General features: G+C 43.5%; 2 protein-coding genes across 2 annotated transcripts in view; one reads left to right on the top strand and one right to left on the bottom strand. All coding sequences in view use genetic code 11, as the record gives it.

The window, feature by feature from the left end:
- EGR_01920 (Transcription activator BRG1) overlaps positions 1-9790 on the bottom strand; it is a gene marked incomplete at both ends in the record, with an annotated part of 10419 nt that extends 629 nt beyond the window's left edge. The window contains 11 exons of the mRNA XM_024491169.1: positions 26-281; positions 703-910; positions 985-1184; positions 1558-2112; positions 3805-4335; positions 4546-4767; positions 5161-5605; positions 5652-6067; positions 6733-8526; positions 9513-9553; positions 9778-9790. Of these exons, the coding sequence (XP_024354312.1) occupies positions 26-281; positions 703-910; positions 985-1184; positions 1558-2112; positions 3805-4335; positions 4546-4767; positions 5161-5605; positions 5652-6067; positions 6733-8526; positions 9513-9553; positions 9778-9790 (4681 nt within the window). The remainder of the gene's footprint in view (positions 1-25; positions 282-702; positions 911-984; positions 1185-1557; positions 2113-3804; positions 4336-4545; positions 4768-5160; positions 5606-5651; positions 6068-6732; positions 8527-9512; positions 9554-9777) is intronic.
- A 431-nt stretch (positions 9791-10221) lies between these two features.
- EGR_01919 (Centrosomal protein) overlaps positions 10222-25345 on the top strand; it is a gene marked incomplete at both ends in the record, with an annotated part of 19068 nt that continues 3944 nt past the window's right edge. The window contains 15 exons of the mRNA XM_024491168.1: positions 10222-10273; positions 10423-10493; positions 10543-11028; positions 11098-11223; positions 11301-11411; positions 12054-12206; positions 12822-12908; positions 13050-13166; positions 13243-13510; positions 16870-17630; positions 18465-18938; positions 19874-19994; positions 22208-22376; positions 22978-23170; positions 23813-23884. Of these exons, the coding sequence (XP_024354311.1) occupies positions 10222-10273; positions 10423-10493; positions 10543-11028; positions 11098-11223; positions 11301-11411; positions 12054-12206; positions 12822-12908; positions 13050-13166; positions 13243-13510; positions 16870-17630; positions 18465-18938; positions 19874-19994; positions 22208-22376; positions 22978-23170; positions 23813-23884 (3261 nt within the window). The remainder of the gene's footprint in view (positions 10274-10422; positions 10494-10542; positions 11029-11097; positions 11224-11300; positions 11412-12053; positions 12207-12821; positions 12909-13049; positions 13167-13242; positions 13511-16869; positions 17631-18464; positions 18939-19873; positions 19995-22207; positions 22377-22977; positions 23171-23812; positions 23885-25345) is intronic.

Genomic DNA, 25345 nt, shown 5'->3' with positions numbered 1-25345 from the left:
TCCACAACCATAGAAGAGCCTGCACCTCCGGTAATGTCAACCACGCCACTGCAACCTCCACCGCCACCACCACCAATGATGGTGTCGTCCATGGTCTCTTCTTCCACGTTAGAGGGTGTGGTCTGCGTGGGCGGATGACGTGTAGACGCCTTTCGAGAGCTCGAAGTCTCGTCACCGTCCTCCGCCATCGTCTCACTTTCCTCCGGTACACCCTCCAGGGCCTCCAACTGCTCGCGCGCGTTCGTCCACACCGTCTGCAACACCACCGAGTCTTCGAAGATCTACACAGAAGGCAAATAGAGCGTTGACGCGAGCTTCTCACGTGCACACGTCGTCGCAAAACAGATTGTGTTTGAGTGACCGCTTCTAAGGGCAAATGTAGCCGTTTTCTCGTCCTGATGTGCTTCTTTCCATGCAATTTTTACGCGTTAGTATGAATTTCTGCCTTATGCACCAGAATTAAGGCTTTCATTAAATTCGATAAAAAAGAATATTATAAACACCTCTTCATTGCTTAAATTTTCGCCGAAGAAACGAAAACAAAAGTAGACAATAGTTTCAGAAGAATAAAAACTTCCCTCAATAAAAGTTGCGAGATATAACTTTAAATTCGAATATGAATAGATCACACTGCATCAACCATTTATGATTGAATAGGCTTTAAAGCTAAACAGAAAGTGTGGTGACAGGATGGAGACTCACCAGACTACCATCCATGTTGTAGGTCTGAGCATTTTTGCACAACAGAAGGATGTCTGCTTCCAACTCATCCATTGAGCGGTATTTTCCGTCGCGCACACGCGTCTTGATGCGATGGAAGTCGACGGGTCGCTTAATCACCTCGTAGTAGTCTGGCAGCTCCTTCCGTGTCGGCAACTTCATAAAAGGCTCGCTCAACACACGCTGATCTCTTAAGGAAAAAAAAGAAGCATGAAGACGATGACAGTAGATCAACATGGACTAGCAAAGGTGGATCCGACTCACTTGTCCTTATAATCGATGACAATCTGCAGGAGACGTTTCATACGCTCCTGCAATTTCGGTGAGATAGGTCGACGCGCATTGGACGATGAGGCGGCCGAGGCGGACTGCGGTGGACGGCCTCTGCGACGCTTCACCGCTGGGGCTGCCTTCACACTACTCCCAGCCTCCGAACTGGCGTCGTCCATGCCACTGTAATCCGGCTAAAGAGTAAAATAAAAACACTGTTTAGCGATCACTACTAAGCTCATCGGTTGGGGAAATGGATAAATAACTAATGGCGTTCATTGCATCAAACATGGAAGCAAGGTAAAAACAACCCAAGACTTATTTCCTTCAGACCAGGACAACCTATCATCCATTCGATTCGTAGCATTCTGGACTTGTCGGAATATACTGCAGGCGTTCAAAACAGCTTTCAGAAGACCATCCTAGGAAGTTTCCGAAGTTGCTTTTCAGGTATCATTTAAATGCAGGGTTGAGAGCCTACATGAATGTAATTCATGCTACCTGTGTTTTTATTTGAAGGAAAACCCCAAAAGACCCAATTCGTATTGAACACAAGTGAGACCTCACTTCGTTACGTTTCCGCTTGCGCTTGGCCTTGCGCTGTCGCGATTTCTCCTCAGCTTCCTCCAAACTGCCCTCATCGATAGCCTTGAGGAATTGGCGATCTGTGAGAGCGTCCGAATAGTCTACCTCCTTGCGTTGACGACGCATGGTGAGAAGACAGGACTCATCCATGGCAAGGCTCTTCTCCACTTCTTCCTCATTGCGGACAATCCAGTCGGGCAGTTCCGAGTACTCCATCAACCGGGGCTCGGGTTTGGCCTGCTGGCGCTCGGTCACCTGACGTTCCGCGTCCATACGCTGGTAAATGTCGAACTCCTTCTCGGTGCGAGCAAGCATCTGGTTTACCGTCTCATCATCCGGAGCCTCGTTTTCATCCTCGTCTGCTTCGTCGTCGGCCTCGAGGAGGTTCTGCAGAAATTGGCGCCGCTCCAGACCCGTGGACTTGTTGTCAAACATACCGGCCTGGATGACCTTCTCGTCAACGTTAAGCTTGTAACGTGCGGCGGCCAAAATCTTCTCCTCCACAGAGTTAATTGTAATGAGACGCAAAACGCGAACCTGTATTCACAAACAAAATGCCGTGATGGGTTAGAAACCAGAGCTAGCTACTGTGGCTAACAGGGATTACAAATAGTTCGGAAGGTCATATCATTTAGTTTCTTAATAAAATTTACCAATTCGAATGTACTGAGATGGAATTTGATAGGTAAGGCATGAAAGTTAGATTTAACAAAATGGAGACATTTATTTAAGCACGGCAATTGGAACTTCAATCGCATGATAACACATCAGAATGAATGGGAAATGAGAGTTAATGGAGAATAGGATTACATTACAGTAGGGTATTTTAATCATACATTCCAGGATGGAGACCTGTTCATCTCCCTAAAATGTGCCTACTATGGGGACGTGGTTATGTCGTCTACGCTACTGATCCTTTAGTGCTTTGGTACGACTCACGCCACACCAGCGGCAGTGTTAGCAAATCCATCCCAACGAAACAATGATCCCACTTTTCACTGGCCAGACACCACGACACAGTGAATACGCGTTTGTTGCAGATGGCTGAATCTGAGAGCTTACGACAGAGGACTACCCACAACTTAAATGTTGAGGCCGAAAATTGAGGAACAGATTTAGGCTAATCAAAAGGTGTATAAGTGAACCATTTACATAAGTGATGTCGAAAAATTGAATTGTGAGGAGATGATACACCTCTCTTTGCGTTATGGGCAAGCGATCCTACGAGGACCATTAAGGAAATGGGATATATTCGCTTTAGAACGTAGTTAAGCCTTTGGCACTACTGCCTAAATACACTCCCTCTCAGTGAGTACATCTAGCAACCTGCCTTGTAATTGACTGCAGTTAACAAGACAGCTTGTGACAGTCGGAGCAGAAGGGTGACCACAGAGAGTATCGAGACCTATTCAGCCTCGTGCCACCAATAGGATTGGCCCCCCAACACTTGTGAGCGTTTTGAATAAAACTACTTCTAGACTGGCCAGCCCTACAACGGTTTTAAGAATAACTCGGACGTTGCACACTAAAACGGTTATGCCTGTATGATTTTGCAAGGACGTTCTAGATTGGGTTACAACGAGACACATACTCTAAGGCCAGCCACTTCACACAAGCGCAATTTTACGTTTTCAGCCTCAACATAACTTCTATAAAACCTGGCCATAAAATGAAGACGACTGGTCAATATAAAGCAATGGTTGGAGAGACGCATAAATTATTACAATCATTTTAGAGCCGGAAAACTATAAAACCAAATTTTTGATTCAATATGATAAATTGTGGAGAGGGTTTGAATCAAACCGTAACTACGTTCCACAAAAGAGCACCAAATTGAACTCAACTATGCGATCTAAAGTACTAACTTGATACAAATACGCTAAAACCACCTCGGAACTTACCGCATTAAAAAAGGTAGAAAAACACCTCACCGACACTACAAATGATCCGATAAAAGTGAATTGAATCCATAATGTGACCGTCTTCGACAATGCCCAGGGGTGGTACTCTCGAAATGAATCAACCGATAAAGGTGTCTTTCAAGCTTGTACAAAGATAGTCTTAGAATTTGACGTGAAATCTAAATGCTAGCAGAGAGGAAGACATATGATTCATTTCAAGACTGTAGCTAAAAGAACAGCTGCAAAATAGGGATTCTGAAGAACTAATTAGAAGATATACACAGGATAAAATGGAGGAATTAGGTGAATTCAATGGAGCAGGACACACCTCATTTTGCTGACCAATACGATGGGCACGATCCTGTGCCTGTAAGTCCTGGTGCGGGTTCCAATCCGAATCAAAGATGATAACCGTATCCGCCGTCTGGAGATTCAAACCCAACCCTCCAGCTCGAGTGGACAACAAGAAGATGAAGTACTCCTGCGACTCATCATTAAACTCCTTCAGCATTTCCCCACGATCATCCGCCCTAGTGGCACCATCCAGTCGAAGGTACCGGAAGCCCCGGTAGTCAAAGTAGTCCTGCATGATGGTCATAAGGCTGGTCATCTGGCAGAAGATAAGTACTCGATGTCCGGTGGCTCGCAGCTTCGGCAGAATGCGGTCGAGCAATTCAAACTTGCCGGAGGAACGGAAAAGAAGCTTCCCCTCCACCTGAGTCGGAGGCAGCTGGCCAGGTAAGGGAGGGTTCTGGAATTCTGCAATTGCTGCCTCGATGTGGCTAAACATGAAGGGGTGATTGCATATCTTGCGTAGCTGCATGATTGTATTCATCAAGGTCCTCGTACCACCTTTGCCCTACAATAAAAGGGCAAAAGTGGTGAATGAGTTAGAGAGGACAATCAGTCGAAAAAAAGAGATGATGGGGTGAAGTGAAGAGCATCCTCGAAGCCACTCACATTAGCCATTTAGCTGTATTGCAAAATACGAAACATCAAGTGCAGTATTAGGTTATTGTCTAATGCAGAGAAATCATTTCTGAAAGCTATAAATTCAAGGAAGGAGTACCTTTTTGTCTCTCTCCGAGCCGTCGGTGAGAATGACTCCCTTTGACTGCATGTAGGAATAGAGGACGCGTTGGAGGGCGGACATCTCGCAGCGAATAACGTACTCCACCTTCTCGGGCAACTGTGACTCCACCTCCTTCTTGAGGCGACGCAGAAGGAAAGGACGAAGCACTTTGTGTAGACGGCGAATGATCAACAGGGTCTCCTCATGGTTCAACTCCACCTTCAAGGCAAATGCAGAGGGCTAGTTACTCAAATGGTTAAGTAAATCAGTCAAGGAGCGTTAAACCATAGCCACAGAGATCCGAGGGCCAGTAAAATACAGATGCTACGGAAATTTGTAGACATCATGCGATCTGGCTCTGGTTATACTATCGACCATTACCGTGATATAAAGACGCATGTATCTTCAAAATAGCCTTTGCCGGTGGGTATATGTCAATAACAAGAATAATAAAATCTTTTTCAAGCTTCTTTCAAATGCCTGGAGTCGAGTAAGGGAGTGATAAATGCAAAGGATCATCCTCTTTGAAATACTTGTTCTAGAAACTGAGAACCGCATGGTTAACGCTCCACAAAACTTACTTTCTACCACTAAAGCACAGAAGAGACTCACCTTTTCTCCAGTAGCCGCAAAAGGTGCATTGAACCACTGCTCAAACGTGTTACAACTGTCAAAGATCTTTGGCAGCAAGAAGTTGAGCAGAGCCCAGAGTTCTGGCAACTTATTCTGCAGTGGCGTCCCCGTTAACAGCAAACGATACGGTGCGTTGTAGTGATGATTTAATATCTGCGTCAACTTGCAGTGGTGATTTTTCATTCTGTGTCCCTCGTCAATAATCATGTAGCGCCAGTTGACCTTTGACAGCGCCGACTTATCCTTGATAATATACTCGTAAGTGGTGAGAAGAACGTTAAACTTAGCCGCCTTGATTTGGTTCTGCAGAGCACGGCGGCATTGAGGTGAGCCCTTGTAAAGAATCTTCTTTACGCTGGGGGCCCACTTCTCAAACTCCATTGCCCAGTTGGCCATAACGCTGGAAGAAAAAAGTGTTAGATAGCTTGGTGCCGGGATAGAAAGATAAGACGAGGAAAGGGGACACATACGAGAGAGGTACGATAATGAGGTAGGGTCCATTGACACGTTTCTTCTCCATCAGATAGGTAATAAGGCCGATGGTTTGGATTGTCTTGCCCAGACCCATCTCATCGGCGAGGATGCCATTGAGATTGTTGTTGTAGAGGGAGACGAGCCACTCGAGGCCACGCATTTGATACTCCTTCAGCTTGCCATTAACGAGGATGGAGGCCTGCTCCTTTACCTGCTCACGAATGGCATGCGCTAGGGTGTAGTAAGACTGACTCCCACCCGACTTGTACTCGTCATCCTCGTTGCCACGCACGGAGTCCATCACCGCGTCGTCGTCATCGTCCGCGGAGACATTCTTCTTCTTGGCCGAGGCCTCCTCATCCTCCTCCACTAGATCCACCTGCACTACACCATTCTCGTCTGTCGGCGCAATCTGTTGAAAGGGACGCGCAGTGACTTTGGAGATACCCTATTACCTTCGGGGATCGTCTAGACCTCAAACACAACAGGTGTGACCGATTGCTAAGCTAAAAACTTAAATTTCGTGAGATTGCCAAAATAAAGCTGTACACTTTTGATTGAAAAGTGGATAGCATTTTTTTATAAATCTTGGTTCAATTTATGCAAAATGAACCAGAAATATAGTCGGTTTCCCTAGTAGTTCATGAGATTGATATAGTGACATCTAGTCTGCGAATTGAATTGCAGGATTTGGGATTTCGCGGAAAGATAGTATCTAAAAGGTCGCCGATAACGTCCCTTTTATGATCTAAGATGAAAAGAATTTGATAAAAATGATCCTTCTAGAGTCAGGATATAGATACCCAATTTCCCCTATAGATCATCCCAGGGCCAACACAGCGAAAAAAAAACTTATCCTTAGTTAAAAGACAAATATTTTAATAGCACTAGACCAAGAACAAAGGAAGTTTCCAAAGCACCCCAATGGTTAATGCAGCGATATTTACCACCCAAGTCGGGCTGTACGAAATTTGGAATGAGATGGGAAATTTTCGGGAAAAAAAGAGAAAACGCGTTTCTTGTCAGAAAGAGAAACGATATTTAACATGACTACTAAAAAAAGATAAGGAAACGCACCTCCCAGCCAGGATGCTCCTGCAGCCACGTATGCGCTTCGTTGGCATAGGGCGCAGACTCGCCTTCAAGGATCTCCTTAGTACTCGGATTGGCAACAGGGAGACGAATGTTTGGCCAAGGGATAGTGGTGAGGAGAGGTGCCTTCCCCGCGGCCAACTCTCGACTCGCTTGAACCAGTTCATCAGGAAAGACGCCCGGTGGGGGGAGGGTGTTAAGCCAGGCTGGTGCTGTTACCCCCTCAAAGATAAGATTCTTTGCCAACGCGTGATACTTATTCACTGCGTTCAGTAGACACCGCTCTTGCGCGGCTCTGCAACGCTCCCTAATGTCCTTAATGCGCAGCTTATTTTGCTCTTTCTTATGATCCTTCACCAGCTTCGCAAGATTGTCAATAAACTGATCGGTCTGGGTGAGGAGATAATGTAAGCGCTTGTTCTTCTTCTTGTCAATCAACGTGCGATAGCCCGCATCGTCCTCCTCCATCAATCGGCGCATACGCTCCCGATCGATACGCTGTTGGGTGCGACGCCGGTCACGTTCCGCAGTGAGAATGGCCTTGTTGATCTTCGACATGCGCACACTGGCGTTACGATGGTACTCGCGGAACTCCCGACCATGGCTCAAAACCGCGTTGAGGAATTCTTGGTGTTTCTGGCGTCGCCGCTTCTCCTGTTCGTGCTTCATCTGACGCTCCAGTTTCTCGGTGAAGCGAGCCTCACGTAAACTCTGCTTCTTCGGTCGCCGATAGGCCTTGATGTTGAGCGCTGTCTCCAGACTAGTGTCACGTCGCATGGCTGAGACAATGTCCTGTCGCAACTGGCGCTGGAAATTGAGCAGACGCAGGGAGCGTAATTCAATCTCCAGACTGACACGCTGTTGCGGAGTGGAAAAGACGCTGAGGGAGGAGAGGGTCTTGATGCGCTGACCAATACGCGATTGGATACGCTGCTCACGCTCCTTCAAGAGCTCAACGGGGTCAAGGCCCTGTGGACGCTGGATCGAACCGATTCGACTGCGCCCGATGAGCGGTGCCTGCGAAGCGGCCATATAGGCGGCGTTCGGAGGGGGTCCTGTATAACCAGGATAGCCCCATCTCATGGGCATTTGATGGGGAGGGTAGTTAGGAGGACGGTTCTGTGAAGGTGGCGGTGGTTGTTGTTGTTGCGCGTATATCTGCTGCGATGGCACCTCCTGACCGGGTTGTGGGGGTGGTGCGGGTACAGGAGCCCTAGGTTGATAGCTGTGGAAACCAGGAGCAGCAGTAGGGGGCACTCGGCCCTCAGCCAGATAGAGGATGTTCTCAGGAACCGACTGAGACTTAGAAAGCAGCTTATACGCGCTGATTTGAGCACGTAGTTGCCCAAGTTGACTTTTGACGAAAGCAGAGGGCTGCAACATAGGACCGACGGAGGTATTGGGTGGAGGTGGGAAGACAGCTCCGGCGGCAGCACTACCGCCGTAACTTGCACCCGGATGCGGTGGATACAATGGTGGTGGGGCTCCATCGTAGCCCTGACCAGGAAGTGGCTGCGGACGGCCGACGATGACGTTGGGAGGAGCGCCGCCCTGCATTTGAGCTGACAGGGGCGGCTGGTGGTGGACTGTGGGAGGACCCTGAGCCACTGGCATCATGGGAGGGCTCACGTAACCCCCTTGACCGGGTACAAACACCTGTTGCTGCTGAGGTGGAGGTAGTGGGGGAGCTGGCTGTGATCGTGGAGGCTCCTGACCATTCATGACCGGGGGCGGCCCAGTGGTAGGTGGTATTTGCATTTGCTGTGGCGGTTGCTGCATCTAGTCATAAAGGATAAATTCGACCGTCATTTCCAAGTAACAAGGAACCAAGGTAATTGGAAAGAACAAGGATAAGGTTTCCTAACCCATTAAGCAAATGACGACTAACATCAAAAAGGGCAGGCTCGAAAACGACCTAAACGGATTTCGAAATACCTCACAACAACAGTCAAAATATTTTAATCAGTGCAAAAATGAGTTTAAAATCTCACAATTGAGTGGGGTTTACATACTATGAACTATGGACGTAAAAAGCCCCACATTAATCTACATGAAAACATGAAGTTACTAACACTCCACTGTATGAAACAGACAAATACCGTAGTAAGTCGGGATTAAAATGACGCGCAAAACCACAACTAAGGTGAAAAGCCTTCATCGTTGATCAGTTCATCAGTCTTGCTTACCTCATCTTTTGAACGAAATAAAGCCGCAATTCTTAGCCAGTCTGATTCAAGATACCAGTAAGCCTTCCAAAGTAACTCCTGAACAACTTTTCAAAAAAAATCTATGCAATTGCCCAATGGACAAAAACAGAACCATCGCCTAAATCGTATCGCTTTTGTCATGATTTAGAAATGCTCACTTCAACCTCTAGATGGTCGCCGCGCGCGACATTAGCGTTAAACTAGGAGTGTGTAGTGAATATCGAGCCAAATGAATGCAATGCATCATAACCCCCTGTTCAACACTGCAATACCAAGCAACAAAAGTGAGCCCATGTAATCAGCGACGCAAATAGAAGACATTTAAACATAACACAAAATTGAAACACAAAAACAAAGTAGAATCAAACCATGGATGGGGTTCGAAGCAGCAAAACTTGCGGGAAGTTAAACGAACATAAACACCATCTTTGGACCGCCTTAACCAAAAAAACCCAAGTAAAAGGATTTTAGAAAAAAGCAAACACCTTTCTAGAGTGAAAACACGGGTTTCCGTGAGAGGATATCACCGCAACTTAGCTTACTATCAGTGGACCCTACAGACAAGCAGCTTTGAAAATAACGGACGGCCGGATCAACCGCTCAAATAGTAGGGCCGGGATAATCAAACAAACAACAGATACAAAATAATATGCCGACAATATTTAAAACTGCCTTTAACTGCACACAAATCTCAAAAAAAATTTTATGTCTAATTTTACTGAAAAAGCACCTAGGCGATTTAAATAATAAAAATCGTGCAAAAATCAGTGAATAGGAAAGTGCAGAAAAAGATTGCTCTATTGTGCTATAGCGTGAGATGCACTTCTAGAGCACATGCACTGCCACTAACAAATGTTTGAATTTTTCTGGATTAAAAGGCTTTGATTAGATGATTTTCTAAATTAGTTATTGCTGCAATATTATAAAAATTTTTGGTCTTGAATATCTTAAAATAAGTATATCACTAATCGTTTAGCAAAATTTTATTTAAACAGTTGTGCTTTATGGTTTTTGTCAAAAGTGATTAATACTTGATTTCTTTGTTTTGTCAAGGAAATTTTAAATCATAGGTCGACCATATAGTGGGCGGCTGTTTAATAATGTTTATAAATCAATTTATGCGAATTCACGTGTTCCTGGGTTTTTCATTGGTTGATGTTTGGCCGCTTTAGTTGAATGCGCGTATTGTCTAGCTGATCCTGTTATAATGTTTTGGTAATTCTGCTACAGTGCAGACCTAGTCTTTTCATCTAGGAACTCTTTAAGAATGAGTAGACATCCGAGGTTTTCCAGTTTGCCGAATTTGTGTTCAAACTGCCGTACGTGCATTCAGCAGTCTTCCTCTAATCGGGTGATTTTATTTACTGGTTTTTGTTTTATGTATTTTAATGTACCAGTGTCTTTTGCTTTTCCAACCTACCGATAACTTGGCCATATTTGTAATATCAGTTCGCCACCCTCCAATCAGACTGCGATCAATCAAACCAGTTATTTAATTTTGCTGAAGAAGAAGCTGTGGTAATGGCTCATGAGCTTGAAGTAAGTTTTACTATTTTTAGCCGAATAAATCAATTATCTTTTAATCTAGCATCTTAATTTGGACCCCTATGTCTCCAACAACGTACTTGCCACGTTGAAGAAACACCTTGTCCAAGGCATGCAGAATTATCAGAGTCGTCTTCGCTCCTCTTGTCCTGAAAGCACCGTTTTTAACCAATCTAGGCCAGTTTCTTGCCGCGCTCGCTCCTCCTCCTCTTCTTCTTTTCCGCCACCCAATCCCTGTCCTTCTCCTAGTCCATCCAATAATTTTCATCACTCGAAAACTCCGTTCCAATCAGGAATGTCGTCCCAGCCTTGTTCTCCTGATTCCTGTCTCCCTTTCCATATCATCCCTCCTGTATGCTCGCCTTCTCCCAACCCCTCGCATACTCCATCTCCCAATATCAATTCGAAGAGGCCTAATGAGCCCTCTCCAGACTGCTTATCTCGGTCACATACACCTGAGTGCCGTCTTAATCCCAATCGTTACGATCTTGCTCCACAAGTGCCTTTGGGCTATCCAGCTATTAAATGTGTAAGCACTGGTACCTCTCTACTCTCTTTCGGCAATTTAAACCTTTGCTGATTTTGATTAAACCAGCAGATGGATCAGAGCCAGAGTCCTCAGTTGAACAATCGCCACGACAATGAAGTGCACCCTCTGTGTCAAGAATCAGGTGTTTGTAGAGCCGCATTGAGCCCTAACCTCCCCCAGTCACAGGACCCTGAGGTGTGTTTTTGTCACGATTTTGTGTAACCTGACTTTCTTATTTAAAAGACGTCCTACGCTGCTTGTTTTTGTTCCAGTCACTGAATCTGGATTGCTCGCAAATCACTAAAGTCTACCTTTTGAAAGAATGCTCGCCCGTTGAGGAATCACCTTGTTGTCAGTTGATTTTGCAATCATCTCCTCAACAGGTTGGTCTGGAACCTTCGTAAAACATCCTTTTTTTCCAAAAAAACTAGATCAAGTTTTGGGAAGACTTCTAGAATTATTACTATCATATTGTCTTGACAATCGTTAGACTGTGATTTTTGTCCTAAAGCGTAATGAAAATTCTTTGGACCTTTTTGCTTAGGTCGCGATAGCTAGTCTGTTGTTTGTCACTATCTCATTAACCATAAAAGTTCCATTTCCTGAAAGTTTTGCGTTTACTTCTAATCTGAAGTTGCCCATTGAAACTATACGGCAGCACAAACTGTTTTGGGAGTACTGGTGAGGTTTTTGACCTGTATGGAATAATATGGAGTAAATTACGTTTTCGTAGGAGATTTTAAGTCTAAAATGAGCTGCAATTTAGAAACCAGCTAGTTAATGATCCGTTGAGGGTAGTTGTAGTCGAGCGGATCAGCATCAGGATTTGATGTATTTGTTTTTTTAACAGTTGCAAGTACTTAGATTAATAGGGGGACAAAGGTAAACATTTTTTGTGTCCGTGCTGTCAATGGTAACAGTTATTAATAATTTATCGTTTGCCTTGATTAAATGCCCTATTTCTTGTCGAACATACGATAGCCAAATCATTTTTTTAATTGGTTCTTTCTTAAATGCCATAGCAGCTAGACGATCAAGGCTACCCTCCCTGTAGTCGGACAAGGCAGAGTGAGCTGTCAAGGGTAAATAGACGCTTCTGTGGTGAGAATCATGGTCACCCATCTCCCCGTCGTCAAATGGAGCCTCAGGTTCCAGATCATGAAAGCCAGCCTCAGCAGGTTGGTCTGCGATCCTACTATCTGAGCTAATCGACTTAAAGGTGTAAGAGGTGTTGCAGATCATCTTGGTTTGGTAGATAAGTAGGTCGAGTTTGCCGATTAAACGCAACTTTTTACAGTAAGGAGAGTCATGGAAAAATCACTGACTTGAGAGCTTTAACTTTGACGCTTGAAGGAGGCTGTAATTATTTCAGGATTGGCGGTGGGATTTCTAACACTTACTGGAGCGTAGTAAGCTTGAGTGCAAATCCATCTATGTTATGCAGTTGGATTTGTCAAATTTTTGGATCAAATTCGCCAGTAAGTTGGCTGTATTTTGGTGTACCACCACTTCTTACTTAATCTGGCGGCGTAGTCGGACGCAGTAATAATTCGAAGAGTACGCCTTTTTAAGTGGTAGTACTCCCATTGTCAACAGCGTTGGCCGATCGCTTGAGTCTTCATTGGCCTTTTGTTTTGTTAGCAGGTTTCAGTGGCTTGTTCGCCTCATCCCTGCCTATCAGCGGTGAGTTTACTTTGTTATTAAAAAACAACAATAGCCTTCTGGTTGTTCTTTGTTTAATAATATGGAGGGGTGTCACCTGTTGCCTTGGTTACTAATCATCATTCTAACAGGTTCTCGTTTGTTCACCGCGAAAGGACAACGGCTGTCCGTGCAAAAAACAAAACTGTCCATTATCGAAAGAAAAGCAAGACTTATTGGTGGGTTCTTTATTACCTCTTTTTGGTGTAATAAGTTATCATAAATACTTTAAATTCTGAAAATTTGGCAACTCACCCATAATGCGGTCGGTCTGTCTTCTCCCACCGTTATTTTCTTTGCTTCTTTAATTCATTTTATAGGCTAGTAATCCAATTGTGCGATGTGGCTTTTTGCGCTTAGTAGCAACATTTCATGGAAAACTTACCAGGGATCTCTTCATCACTGAAAAGGTGATCGACATGATACGCATGATAAAGGTCGGTTTGATATAATCACAAAAGTTGAGCTATTTCGTTTTACAGACTATTAGCCACTAGCGTGATTACTCCTTAGGACACAGCAGAAGTACTGTTGTCCTTTTGCTCCGACAAGAAATCCACGTTGGAGAAGGAGGAGGAGCAATTCGCCTGCCGTCTGCAATCGCAATTGCAATCCTCGCTGTCTCGACTGCATCATCTCTTCATAGAGACCACATCAGAGGAGCGATTGGCGGCTTTGCGGGGCTCTCACAACTGGCGAGCGGCCAACAACTTCGGTCAGCCGCGACAGCGCTCTCCACCTGTTCCTGCGCTGGCCTGTGGCACCTCGCTCCCGACGCCCCGTACGCCGCTGTACAATCCCTCCCCGTTAGTGGAATTCCTTACTCTTTTTAATAACTGCTACTTATCGTGTTTAAGTAAAATGTTATGTATTGCACTGTCAAGTCAAGTGTCTAAAATTCTGCAGTTATCGAAGACTTACCATAGCTTTATTCGATAATGCTGTTATTTTTTCTTTTTGAGTTGACTTTTTTTGCCATAGGGGGCCCTTTGATGTTTTTTTCTATGTCGCGAACTTTATTCAAATTTTAATTTTTTGAGAATCGCAAGGTTGGATAAGTTTTTTTTCCAATGCACATGAAAACGTACCTGATTAAAGTGTTTTTCTGCCCTATTTATTTACTTACTTTATTTATTTACTTACCTATATTATTGTTATATTATATATTATATTATTACCCTTATAGAAGGGTAACTGAAAGACTCGTAGGTTATGGCAAGTATAGTGAAAAAACCCAGCTTTTAAGTGTTTGTGCGAATAGGATCTGGGCTCTAAGGTGGTTTTATAATTTTCCTAAAAAGTTAGACATGTTTTTAAAGCTTTCGTTGAATTTTATCAATGGGAATTTCTTACTCTCTTATGTCAGACCATTAACTGATTATCTCACCTATTTATTAAAAATTCCGGCATGATAAATATTTTGAAATTGTTTATAATTTCCTATTTGATTACGTTTTTCAAGTTTCCGAATGATTTTTAGAGATCATTTTGATAAGAGTCATGGTAATATTCCCTTCACCCAAATAATGCTATCACCTATTTCAATCTCATGATGACTTTGGGATCACGGAATTGGACGTGAAATGTATTTCCCCAACATAAAGCGCAAACCCTCATACCTGTTTTGGGTATTTGGGCAACATATTTGTCATGGACAATAAACAGGACCTTGTCTCCAAATTGCTGTATCGAGCAGTTGCCAATGTGTACTCAAAGCGACGGTTCCTTGGTTGTCTAATTCGTTCCAAGGTCGTGTTACATTAACTTTGCTGCCACTTTTTGCGTGTATGCAATTCATTGCTCCTAAAAAGTGAAGGGAACTTAAAAACTCGTATCTACACATTTTGGCGTTAAATCTGTATTTTAGGGGTGGGAATTGTGGGTTCTCACAGAGTCTTTTTTTGGACTAAAGGTCATATATCACTCTTCTTAACTAACCGTAATTATTTCATCCTAGACTATCAGGAAGTGTATTGCGAAAGTGGCTTGTGTTAGAATTATCTTAAGAGCGTAACTGTCTGTCTTAGAGCATTTATAGAAATTTGTGCCGGTTCCTTGCTTGCTTTTAAGGTCTGTTTCATTGCCCTTTATGACAGCGAATGATTGAACCAACTCAATCAACTTCTAGATACTTGTTCTTTATAGGGAAATTTCTTTGGTTTTATTCTACATTTAGTGAAAGATATTACTTGAGTGGAAATATGTATTTTTTGGGTTTTATGTAATGCGTTCATACTATGGGTGGACATTACCCCTCGAGACAAAGTCGGCTGACAGTAGACACAGGTGAGTCTTTGAGGTAGTCCTATTATGCACGAACGGAGGGGCTAGGAGGATAGTACCATAGGGTTCCATGGTACTGTCATCTAGGCAGAATTGTAGAAGCCTCAAAGGGCCTGAAACACGCCATTTTGTTACAGGCATTAATTCGAATATCACTTTCGGATAGGGGTTGTGTCAATAAAAAAATAAATAGTGAAGATGAGATACTTCACCCATGTTTCATGGTCTAAAGTGGGTGGTTTTATGGACATAAAAGTTTTTACCGCCTCGTAAATTTTACTCATTGGTTGTTGAGTCAAAACCTGTCGTCTACATTCCGAAATAAAATACAACTGTTGATTTAAGTGGCATTAAAACGTGGGGCAAACCATAGGAAAACTGTTAGAACTAGTATATAAGGACTCTTTTAGCCAATTTATAAATAATAAATCTACGAGTTATGTATTGGGATGAAGTGCATTTGAAAGTTTACCCTATTTAATTGTTAGATTAGTGTGAAAGCTAATGGAATTTTTAGAATTGTAATGTACATTTTAAAGCTTCCTCCATTTGCCCATGTGGAGTATTCATGCTTTTATGATTTTTCATCATAACTCCTCTCTTCCGTTTTTTGTGAAGCTCCGTGGGGTAGTGGAGTCTTCCAGCAATTGCCTCTTTTATGATCGAACAGTAAAAGTGAAATTACTCTCACGTCAGTTTTAAATTAACCTTAAAATTTCACAATACATTTTTTTATTTGAAAACGGCACATCAGTATTATTACTGAGCCTAAGAATGGTCGTTTGCAACAATGAGTAGGCTCATAACCTGTAAAACCAATTTCTAAATATATCTTTGCCTAAAGTAACATTGAAAACAGTCTTTGTGCATTGGTTCTACATCTATTGAGAGCCCTTGTCACTATTCAACTAAACTTTCCTAAAATCATTCTGATTTATGCGATTCTTAATGGAGATTCGTTAGTCCAATTGCTTTAATAACCACCTTGATGAGTGTTTATAGTTATTCGGCTGTAGACACCTTTCCTCCTTTCTCCTTTCGGACAATTTGCCATCTTCCGCATAGCTAAAATGCTCACTTTAAAGCCGTGAATCAACAATGTTGCCTCGCTAGTCATCTCAATCTACTTACCCATCCGGTTGAAGTTGTTGGTTTGCCTATAAGCTCCTGGCCAGGGACTTCACATTACTCATCGGTTGTTAAAGTACTTCAAGTTTACCACCCCTTCATGTACTAGCTTTTTTCAACAGGTTACGGTTCCATACTTCGGTGATTTACGCAGTTGTACCTTTGGAATTAGGCATCCATCATTCGAATGCCGCTCTAGTCAAGTGTTAGTCCTCTGTCAATATACCACTAAAAACACTTCGAGCATCAGTGGCTTTGAAAAACCGGGTATTTATTCCACATTTTTGGTTGCTATATAGCCTTTTGGTTAATTCTTTGAAGCCCCAGATTCACGAACGTCGACCCCTTAGTTTGGACGCATTGTCTTCATAATCGGTTTATTTTCAACATTAGATAAAATCACGGCGAACAAAATCCTTGTTAACTGGCATCAAACAGTTTGCAGCAGATATTCTGTCAGCCCTAGTTACCTATGTATGCTTTGGTAGCCTTTGCGCTCAAGATTTTCATCTTCATCCTAGGTGTTATTCATGATAAACCGTTTTATTCAGAACTCCCAGTCAAATCCCGGATATCTAAGTTTCTGTTGGCTCTAGATCCCCAATTGAGTCTCAGAGACGTTTATAAACAGCCATTTAAGTACTACTTGAGTAGCGTTACAGTAGAAGATTTGGCAGTAGCTCTGCGTTCACAACCTGATTTTGTGAAGGCAAGGTTCACCCTCCCCAGCCCCGCAGCAGCGGCAAAGGCGTCAGGAGCACGAGAAGCCGCCGTCCGACGCCTCGTCCGACGTGCTCCGCTTTTGCGACGACTGGTATCAATGCAACCGTCTCTGCGCTCTCGCCAATCTCCGACTGAATCCCCGCGCAGTCCCCGCAACGACCTGTCCTCCAAACTCGCCGCGCACAGCCTGCTTCACGTGCCAGCGTCGAACTCAACCTCCACCCTCCTCGTTGTTGGAGCGAAAGCAGGCGCCCTCAAGCCGAAATCAACGCCAGGGGGAGCGAAGATCCTCACTCGAGAGAAATCAACATCCCATGACGGAGAAAGGGCAGTGGCAGTCGGAACGAAGTCGTTGCCCGGCAGAGAGACTCAAACCCTTATCAAAGGAGAATCCGTGTCTCTCGGACCAAGGACAACTGCCACAGCGCCCACTGAAGCGAAAGCAGTGCCAAATGGATCGAACCCGCCCGTTGGGGCGATCCAAATCTTCAGGGGAAAAGAAACAACGTCATTTAGACCAATGTCAGCGTTCTCCCCTGTCGCCCTTGATGCTGGCATCAGAGGAAGCGCCGAGGTGTCTAGACTCGTGGGAGGAGGAGGGCGAGAATCTGCCGCACCGAGAGGAGATGGTGGATTCACCGAGACCGCTGGTGCGGCTATGGCGGGAAGGAAGCGAAAAGTCGCTCGACTCCTCGGACCTCAGCAACGCCGCGATTGCCCCTTGCAGTGGATCCCGAGACGAGAGCTCGACACACAGCCAGGACCTTGTAAGTTATGCGCTCTTTTTTTTACAAGGAGCGTTCAAGTCAAACGTAAGCTGCATTCATTTTTCGACATAGTGCTACATAGGCCTACAAAAAAGAGATGAAAGGCTTTGACAAAGGACTTTTTGTCATTGTGGCTAAACCATCCTGTAACAGCCTACTTTACTTTGTTATCGGTTCTAAAATGCTGACTTCCCAGTGTTCGGGATTTCCTCTTTTAGGGATCCACCAGGTGGAATTCACTCAAAGTGTGGTTTGGGCTGTAAGGAGATGTTGCAGTACTGAGTTGCTGTAATGTGAATAGTTTGAGCTTGTGCCATGAGCCAACCTTTACAAATTGTACTTGATTGTGTTACCTATCGTCACGCAGCAGGTTATATACCAATCTGGTAGGTGTTATATGTACAAGCTGAATGTTCGCAGAAATTGACTCTTGTGGGCTGTGGGGTCGAAAAGGATCGTCACTGGCAGGTATGCGGTCAGTCATCCTTGAGATGATGACTTACACCCGATATATTACCACTGAGTAACTACGTTTTCGACCACTATGCCAAATGCTGCTTAAGGTCTTTTATAGAAGCGAGCATTTATCTCCTGGTTCGAGTTTTGTGACTACGTTCATAAGAAACTGCACTTATCACCGTATTCCAACCAGTACCTGCATTCACCACTGTTGGCTGCCCAGTTTATTATCGATGTAAGGCCTGGTCCATGACATGCGGGCAAACTGTTGGTGTGTAATGGGAAAAATCAGCTACTGATGCGTGCAGTACTACCAAAGCAGCATCTCGTTTTATACCCGGAACATGAGAAGTACCGGTGCTCTTCAATGTACAGGTACCGGGGGGCCCGGTGTCAGCTGTTGTGACAATTCCAGGCTTCCTATCGGTAAACCTGCACCGCTGGCCCAGTCGTCACAGCCTCCATATTTACATGCCGGATTGTGGACCGAATCAGGGCAAGCAAAACGATGCACCTCAAGAACCCGACGAATGTCAGGCGATCACCCTGAAATCCAATCCTTCTGTGGAGGAGGCCCCGAACGGTCCCGAAATGTCGACAATGATGTCAACATCAGATACAGTGGAAAAGAAGAAAACACATCTGAGTTGTTGTGGGAAGCCGAGGAACGAATCCTCCAACACCAACAACACGACCTGCCCGAGTGTTCCACACCCCAACGAAGAGGACGTGGAGGTGGGTGTGGAGGTTGGGGTGAACCTGCGACTGCAGATGTATCGAATGGCCAATCAACTGAGGCAGGAGAAACGGCTCTTGCGTGGCCGAGTAATGCCTTTCAGACACACCAAGGTGGGCCTGTTTTTAAGGATAATATTGTGTAATTGTTGCGCCTAACTTCCCCTCAAATATGTTACGAAATCGTGACTCTAAATAAGTCCTTATTATAAATATAAAAACGACAACTTTTTACTTGAAGCTCATCAATAGAATTAACTCTGCGTTATATGTGCCCCAAAGCACACTGCTCCTAGTATCTTCAGTTCCGACGACTTTTAACCAATAATAATAAAAGCAATGTTATGTCACTACTTCGTAGTTCCTGGAATCTGGAACTTCTTTCGTCCAGTTTTCCTTCTCAAAGTACAAAAGGAAGCATTAACGAGAAACAGTAATTATTCTTAAAGTGTCTTTCGTATTGCACGGTGCATACAAGGTGGATGGAAGTGCTTACATTTGTTTGGGTAGTGTTGTTTTACTTTACGGCCAATGCGATTTTCGCTTCCAACCTCTTCTTGAAGGTGCCAACAGACGTATAAGGTCCTAAATAGCCTTGTTTTCGACGTACAGATGGTCTGAGAGACTAATGGCACGGGCGGCATTATAGGAATTCCATGCCACCAACATGGAGACTGATCCGTGGGTGGTTGGAAGGACGCATTGTCTCCTTTTCCTTCCATCATTTCCCACTTAGCAGACGACCGGAATAAAAGTTTTTTTTGCCCATGAATTTAGTGAGCTGGACAATGGGAAGCATTTAGTAATTATATTTTGAAGAAAATATAATCATATTTGTTTAGATACAGAATTGTGAGTTGTTTCACATCTAAATGGCAGGATTTTCTATCTACGCCCAGTTTGTTCTTCAATAAATTGTTACCGCTGTGAATGTATACATTTGATCAAAGTTCGTGATCATTTAGCAGATGTGTAATGCAGAATGTTTACTTATGCATACTTTGTTTCTGCTTATGAAAGTTCCTGTCTTTCACTGTTTTGACTCTTAGTCTTTAAGCATTCAATATTTTTTTTGTTTCTCGCATCTAGTTCCGGAGGTACATCCACTGTTCGCACCGACGGTGCCTCGTGGAGAGACTCAATTCTCCGATAGCCTCACCAACATCGACGGTAATTTGTCTTTCATTCAAGTCTATTTGGTAACCTGTGTGTGAGGCAATAGTAGCTCGTAAAATTGTTTATCCCAGAACTCTAACTGTCGAAAAAAGCCCATAAAAACGGTGGATTTAAGTTGCCGTTGAGTCGGCTCTCAGCTTATACCTTGTATCTCATTGTTAAAGGTAAATTCATCCATCAGACGAGAAATTTTCTAAATCGTTGCATTTTACAGTGCCACCTATCTTTAAAAGCTACTGCTGGCTCCACCTCGAAACACGTTTGAGGAATTTGCGCTTTGTTGCTTATCCAGGATCTGCCAAATATTAGTCTGTGGGTCAAAGTTTCAGAGGTCATTGTCGTGCCATGTCACGTTTGCAACTGCTTGGTTGAGATACGGTGGTATTTTTAGGTTGCTCATTTACTGTATCAGATAGTCTTGATCTAAGGATAACTAAATACGTGAAACCTCTCCAAAATTTAACTAAATTTTTTGAAATACACCAATATTTGCATTTTCTAGTTCGTTAAATGTTAATAACTTGCCATGTTCGGTAAACCTAATAAGCTGGCTTTTCTTGGGCTCGAAACCCACTTGTCTTTCTGTTGAGATTGTATTGTTTTCTAGGTCGTAGATTTATCGGAACTTTTAGTTCATTTTTCATCAAAGTTAATGGCACCAACCCCTTTGGTGTTATATGCTTTTCTGGCCTTACAAAGTTAAGAACCCTTCTCAAAGTGGCTGTTTTAATGAATGAATGCCTTATATGAAACTCAAAATCAACGTGGTTCTTTTTTAAAAGGATGCCATTACTAGATCCGATTCTTTCCAGAATGATTAAATTGCCATTCTCCCAAATATTTACAGACTTTCATCCAATTATACCCTTATTTTTCCCCATTTAAGTTTAGAATGCCGTTATTTCACGTATCACTCCTTGTTTTAGTACGTTGAAATCACACAAGGATACCTTCTCTATTTTGGCTTGTCTAAATTACAAAGGGGAAGTTGATTAGAACGGGTTTTCGAAGCTTTTCCCTTTTTCCCAATCCACTGCCTCCCGTTGAGCGGTGATTGGCTAAGCCACCAAAGCGGATCCATCCAACTTTGTCTCCGGTAAAGTGGAAGAGATCACATTAACACACACATGGAATGAGCAGAGTCCGCCATGTCATAGGCGTCGTCATATGGGCATTGATGCTGTTACCGTCGTGCAGTCATCGAAGTCTTAGTGGTCGATGTTGTCCGGGTGGATCTTTATGGCAGGGGCGTGTCCATAACTCACTCCCTCACCCACTCACTAGCTTGCTCTCTCTCTCCCTCTCGCTACGGTGTTCCATCCAGCCACCCAGCCATCCAACCAGGCGTTTTATGACCAGGCATTAAAAATTCACACGCGCACACACAAACGTGTGTTTTGACTGGCGGCTCAAATTTTGTTTTGTCTTTGCTTCTTCCCCTTTCTTCAATCCAGTGTACAGCCCTGTTTTGTGCAGTGTGTGCCATCATTTTTTTCCCTTAAATTGTCCGGTTCCGACTGAAGTGATGATAGTTGAAAAGAATGCGATATTAGAAATACATGTCACGAGTAATCACCCAGTCAGTACTGTCAGAACGCAAATTGCGTTACCCACAAGGCATCACAAGACCTGATCCTTAAGCACTGGTGTCATGATGTGAACCAAGCGCGACATCTGTCATGGTTTGATGTTGCTAAAGTTGCTCTTATTTATGTGTCGCATTTTCTCCACAAGTTGTGTTCCAGCTTAGTGTCTAGGCAACTGTTGACAGAAAATTGTTAGCACACATCCCCAGGCAATACTGCAACGGTAGCTGATCATTGGCCCAAATTGGTTGAATTTGCTTTAAAAAATGACTTTCAAAAGCCCAACTTCTCGTGCGCTGCGTACATTTTAAATCGTTGCAAATCCTGAAGATCTTTTTGCGACAACAGGACTGGGGCACTAGACACAGATGGCGTAGTTCGACTCCTGCAAATTCGTTGTGCAAGCCCCAATACTGTAAGACACACGTCGATTGACAGACAAGAGAAGGAATAAACACGCAGCAGCTTCCAGGGTCTTTTTTGCCTTCTCCGGTGGATGTATGCAGGTGAAATAATATCTCTGATCTTCTTTTTTTTGAATGACTGAAAACGAATAAAACCAGGCAGTGTCATTTTGTGCGGTCACCTTCAGCGGCGTTTGAATGCCCCTGAACGCGGCAGACGTGTGCGAGATGACCTGTAAGTGGGTCGATGCGCGAGTGTCGGTAAGTGAGAGAGAGAGAGAGAGAGGTGCCTTTGAAGCTGCCAGTAATGCTGACGACGAAAACGACGTCGATGACGATTTCGGCCTACTTGGAGGACGTAGTTTGCTAATGCACATGCTTTGCAGGTGTGCGTGGAATTGGCCGAGATGAGAAAGGCTTGCGTGTTTGCTATCAGGTAGCACACTCTTTGAAGGTGTTCGTGCCTTTCGGCATTTGCTTTGTAACCTAAGCTAATATTTGATTATGTAGCCAGTTTCAGTCTCTTGCATCCAAATTACTGGACTACAAGACCTACTTCCAGAATTTAGAGATAGCTCAAGCGCTGTATTTGCAATAGTACGATGGGATATGCTCGACATCTTTTATTACTTGCAAAGACTACAAAAGCTTTCACTGATACTTCAAGGGATGCGTCGGTTGGTTATTGCTCGAAAAATGCTACAGAAGGCAAATATCTGTTGTGAATGTGTAAAACTGTGGACTTTTGGCAAATACCCCAGCCTCAAGTTCTGTATCAAGATTAATAGAAGAGCAAGACCTTCACTGAAGGAGTTCAAGTCGTTCACTTAATAGAGTCGGTTTGGTTATTACTGCGAAAACGACAGCAATTAGGTAAATCCACATTAAAAGGAACGTAACCTCCTCTAGACTCATATACCTTATGATGCCCTTGGAAATGACTGAAGCGCTACCCCTTAAAAAGAGTAGCAACTCCAATTTCTTTAGCTGGAAAATACGTCTGCTGTGGATGGCTGAATCCACAGCGATGTTCAACGGAGGAGACATCAAAAGGATTTGGACTATTTTCAACAACCTCACGCTTGAATTACAAATGATAACGAGCAATGCGGTGAGAAAAGACTCTATCGAGATGACTAGTCGAGATAAATTTGCTTGCATACTGCGCGCTCCTTTGAAGGTGGGGGTTTATGCACAAGTTTAACAGTTATCTTCACGCCTAAGTGATAGCCAGCTTTTCTGCCAGCTATTCACAGGACACACTCAGACACAACTAACCACTCCTCCTCTCTTCGTCTTCATGGTTTATGATCGACTTTTTTGGTGTTTATTGCAGATTTTTAAACATTTTCTTAGGCGCTTACGGTAACACGACAGTTTTTCCACGTTTTTTGAGATTGATCATCCCTTTCCAAAATTGAAATTACAAATCGCTATGCTTATTTGTCCTTCTTTTACAAAAAAAAACAATTTCCCGAAGAACTGAGCTTTTTGAAGTTTTGAGATCGAACTAATTTCTGCGGTACCTGCAGATCCCATTTTTAAGCGATTTGTTGTACAAAATGCTACTCCGTTTGCGCACTTGGTCTCTTCCACTTGACGGTTTAAAAAGGTCATTGTTCATTGAAATATGCGTTGAATCAAGCTTATATTCGTCCTTTCTCAGTTTGGGAGTGTCTCTGTGTAGTCAGATAGCGACCCTGCCTTCTTTTAGATGATTATCCGTAGCGTCAAATTTGCTCATAGAATTTCTATAACACGTAAAAGCCTACAAATTACTCGACCATAGGTACTTTTGCGTACCCTTTGTGACGACATGTAGGCCTGCCTAGTTCTATTGTATTACACCACTTGTGTTATCCATGAAGATATTGTCGTGGATACAGGTCTAAAGGTGAGCGTGCAGAAGGGGCTGAATGGCTAGTAGCCTAGACACCACGAGCCGAGCTTATTCCTCTACTAGACTGGGGAGCTCGATTGCATGAAATCGGAAAGCCTGATATAGTTATGTAGCACTTTAAGTCTTCACTGAAGTAGACGTTAGCCATGCCAGTGGAAGAGATCTATCGTGAACATACAAAACGACAGCTAGAGTCTGTAGACATGGTCGAAAAACCGTGGTGACTGAGCTACACACACTAAGGGAAGTGTCCCACCACTACACAAATATCACTCTTTTGCAGTGTAATTGAACCAAAAGTTGTCCTAATTAATGGTTCAGATTTTATTTTTAGCGTCACTACCACCAGTCTTCCCATGTGTTCCACTAAAAGAAGTGCTCTTGAGCCAGCATCAAAGATGATGCACAGGAGCTGCATAACTGCAAGACTATGCCCTGTTCCGCTAGTACCAGTACATTTTGCAGATCTAGATAGGATCCACTTTGAACAGTGAGTACAGTTCCTGTGTTGATCTCACTCTCTCATAAAGCATTCATTATAAAGCAAAATTAATTTTAGTTTAATGGTTGTACTTTACCCTCCGGTTCTGGTTGGGAAATCATTGTTGTTTGCTTGAAAAGTAGTGTAAAAGTGTGTAGTTCGACATTAGTTGTAGGAAAATAGGCATCCGGTTTGAGGTGATTTTAACACTCTTGATCAGATCCTGCTGTACCGTTTGATCTTAGCGCACAGGGACCCGGATAAAGAGCAGCTGGTATTCTGACATTCAGCTTGAGCACTACATGGGTAGGTTGAATTTAAACTGAAGTATCCACTCCTACTCATAATCACTGACTTTCTAAGGCCCATTTATGGGCAGTGGTTAAGCTTTTCACATTGTGAATGGTTCAAAACCTACCTGAGGTTTTTCCCATTTCTCTTAAAATAGTTAAAAGCCCGAGAAGCACTAGGTTGTTATTGCTTAAAGCTGCTTTTGCGTTTTTGTTTTCTTCATCTCCTTCATGCTCTGTCTCACGGTTCCATTATAAAAACCAGAATCGTTTAAAGTTTTTTACCTAATTTTTAATGACAAATTAAAAATGACTTTTCTGGACATCTGGTTTGCTTCTTTGCTTAAGCAATCAAGCATCACTTTTCAGTACTACTTAATTGCCAGCTCAGTAATACAACAGCGATTAAATAGTTTATCCATCTCCCCATTCGTCTGCCAGTTTGGACAAACAGGCTTTTGTGGTTTTAGCCTGTTCTTTTAAGCGCGCTATTTCAATTAAAGGAATGTAGCAGTTTTCGAAAATTTTGTGTGGCCTCGCGGTAGGGCCTTGTAATTCAATCTCTCACTTAAGCGACAACTACGATTCGGCTAGCAATTCCGTCAAAATGACAAGTCTTGCAGCTGAAGGGTAAAAGTTAACCTAGGCTTATCACCGCATCAAAGTGAACAGACTGAATCCGTC

Source organism: Echinococcus granulosus, assembly GCF_000524195.1.
Source record: "Echinococcus granulosus chromosome Unknown EG_S00008, whole genome shotgun sequence".
Classification (NCBI taxonomy): Eukaryota; Metazoa; Platyhelminthes; class Cestoda; order Cyclophyllidea; family Taeniidae; genus Echinococcus; species Echinococcus granulosus.
Note: the sequence above shows the minus strand (reverse complement) of the source record. Positions and strands in the feature narration are given on the sequence as shown.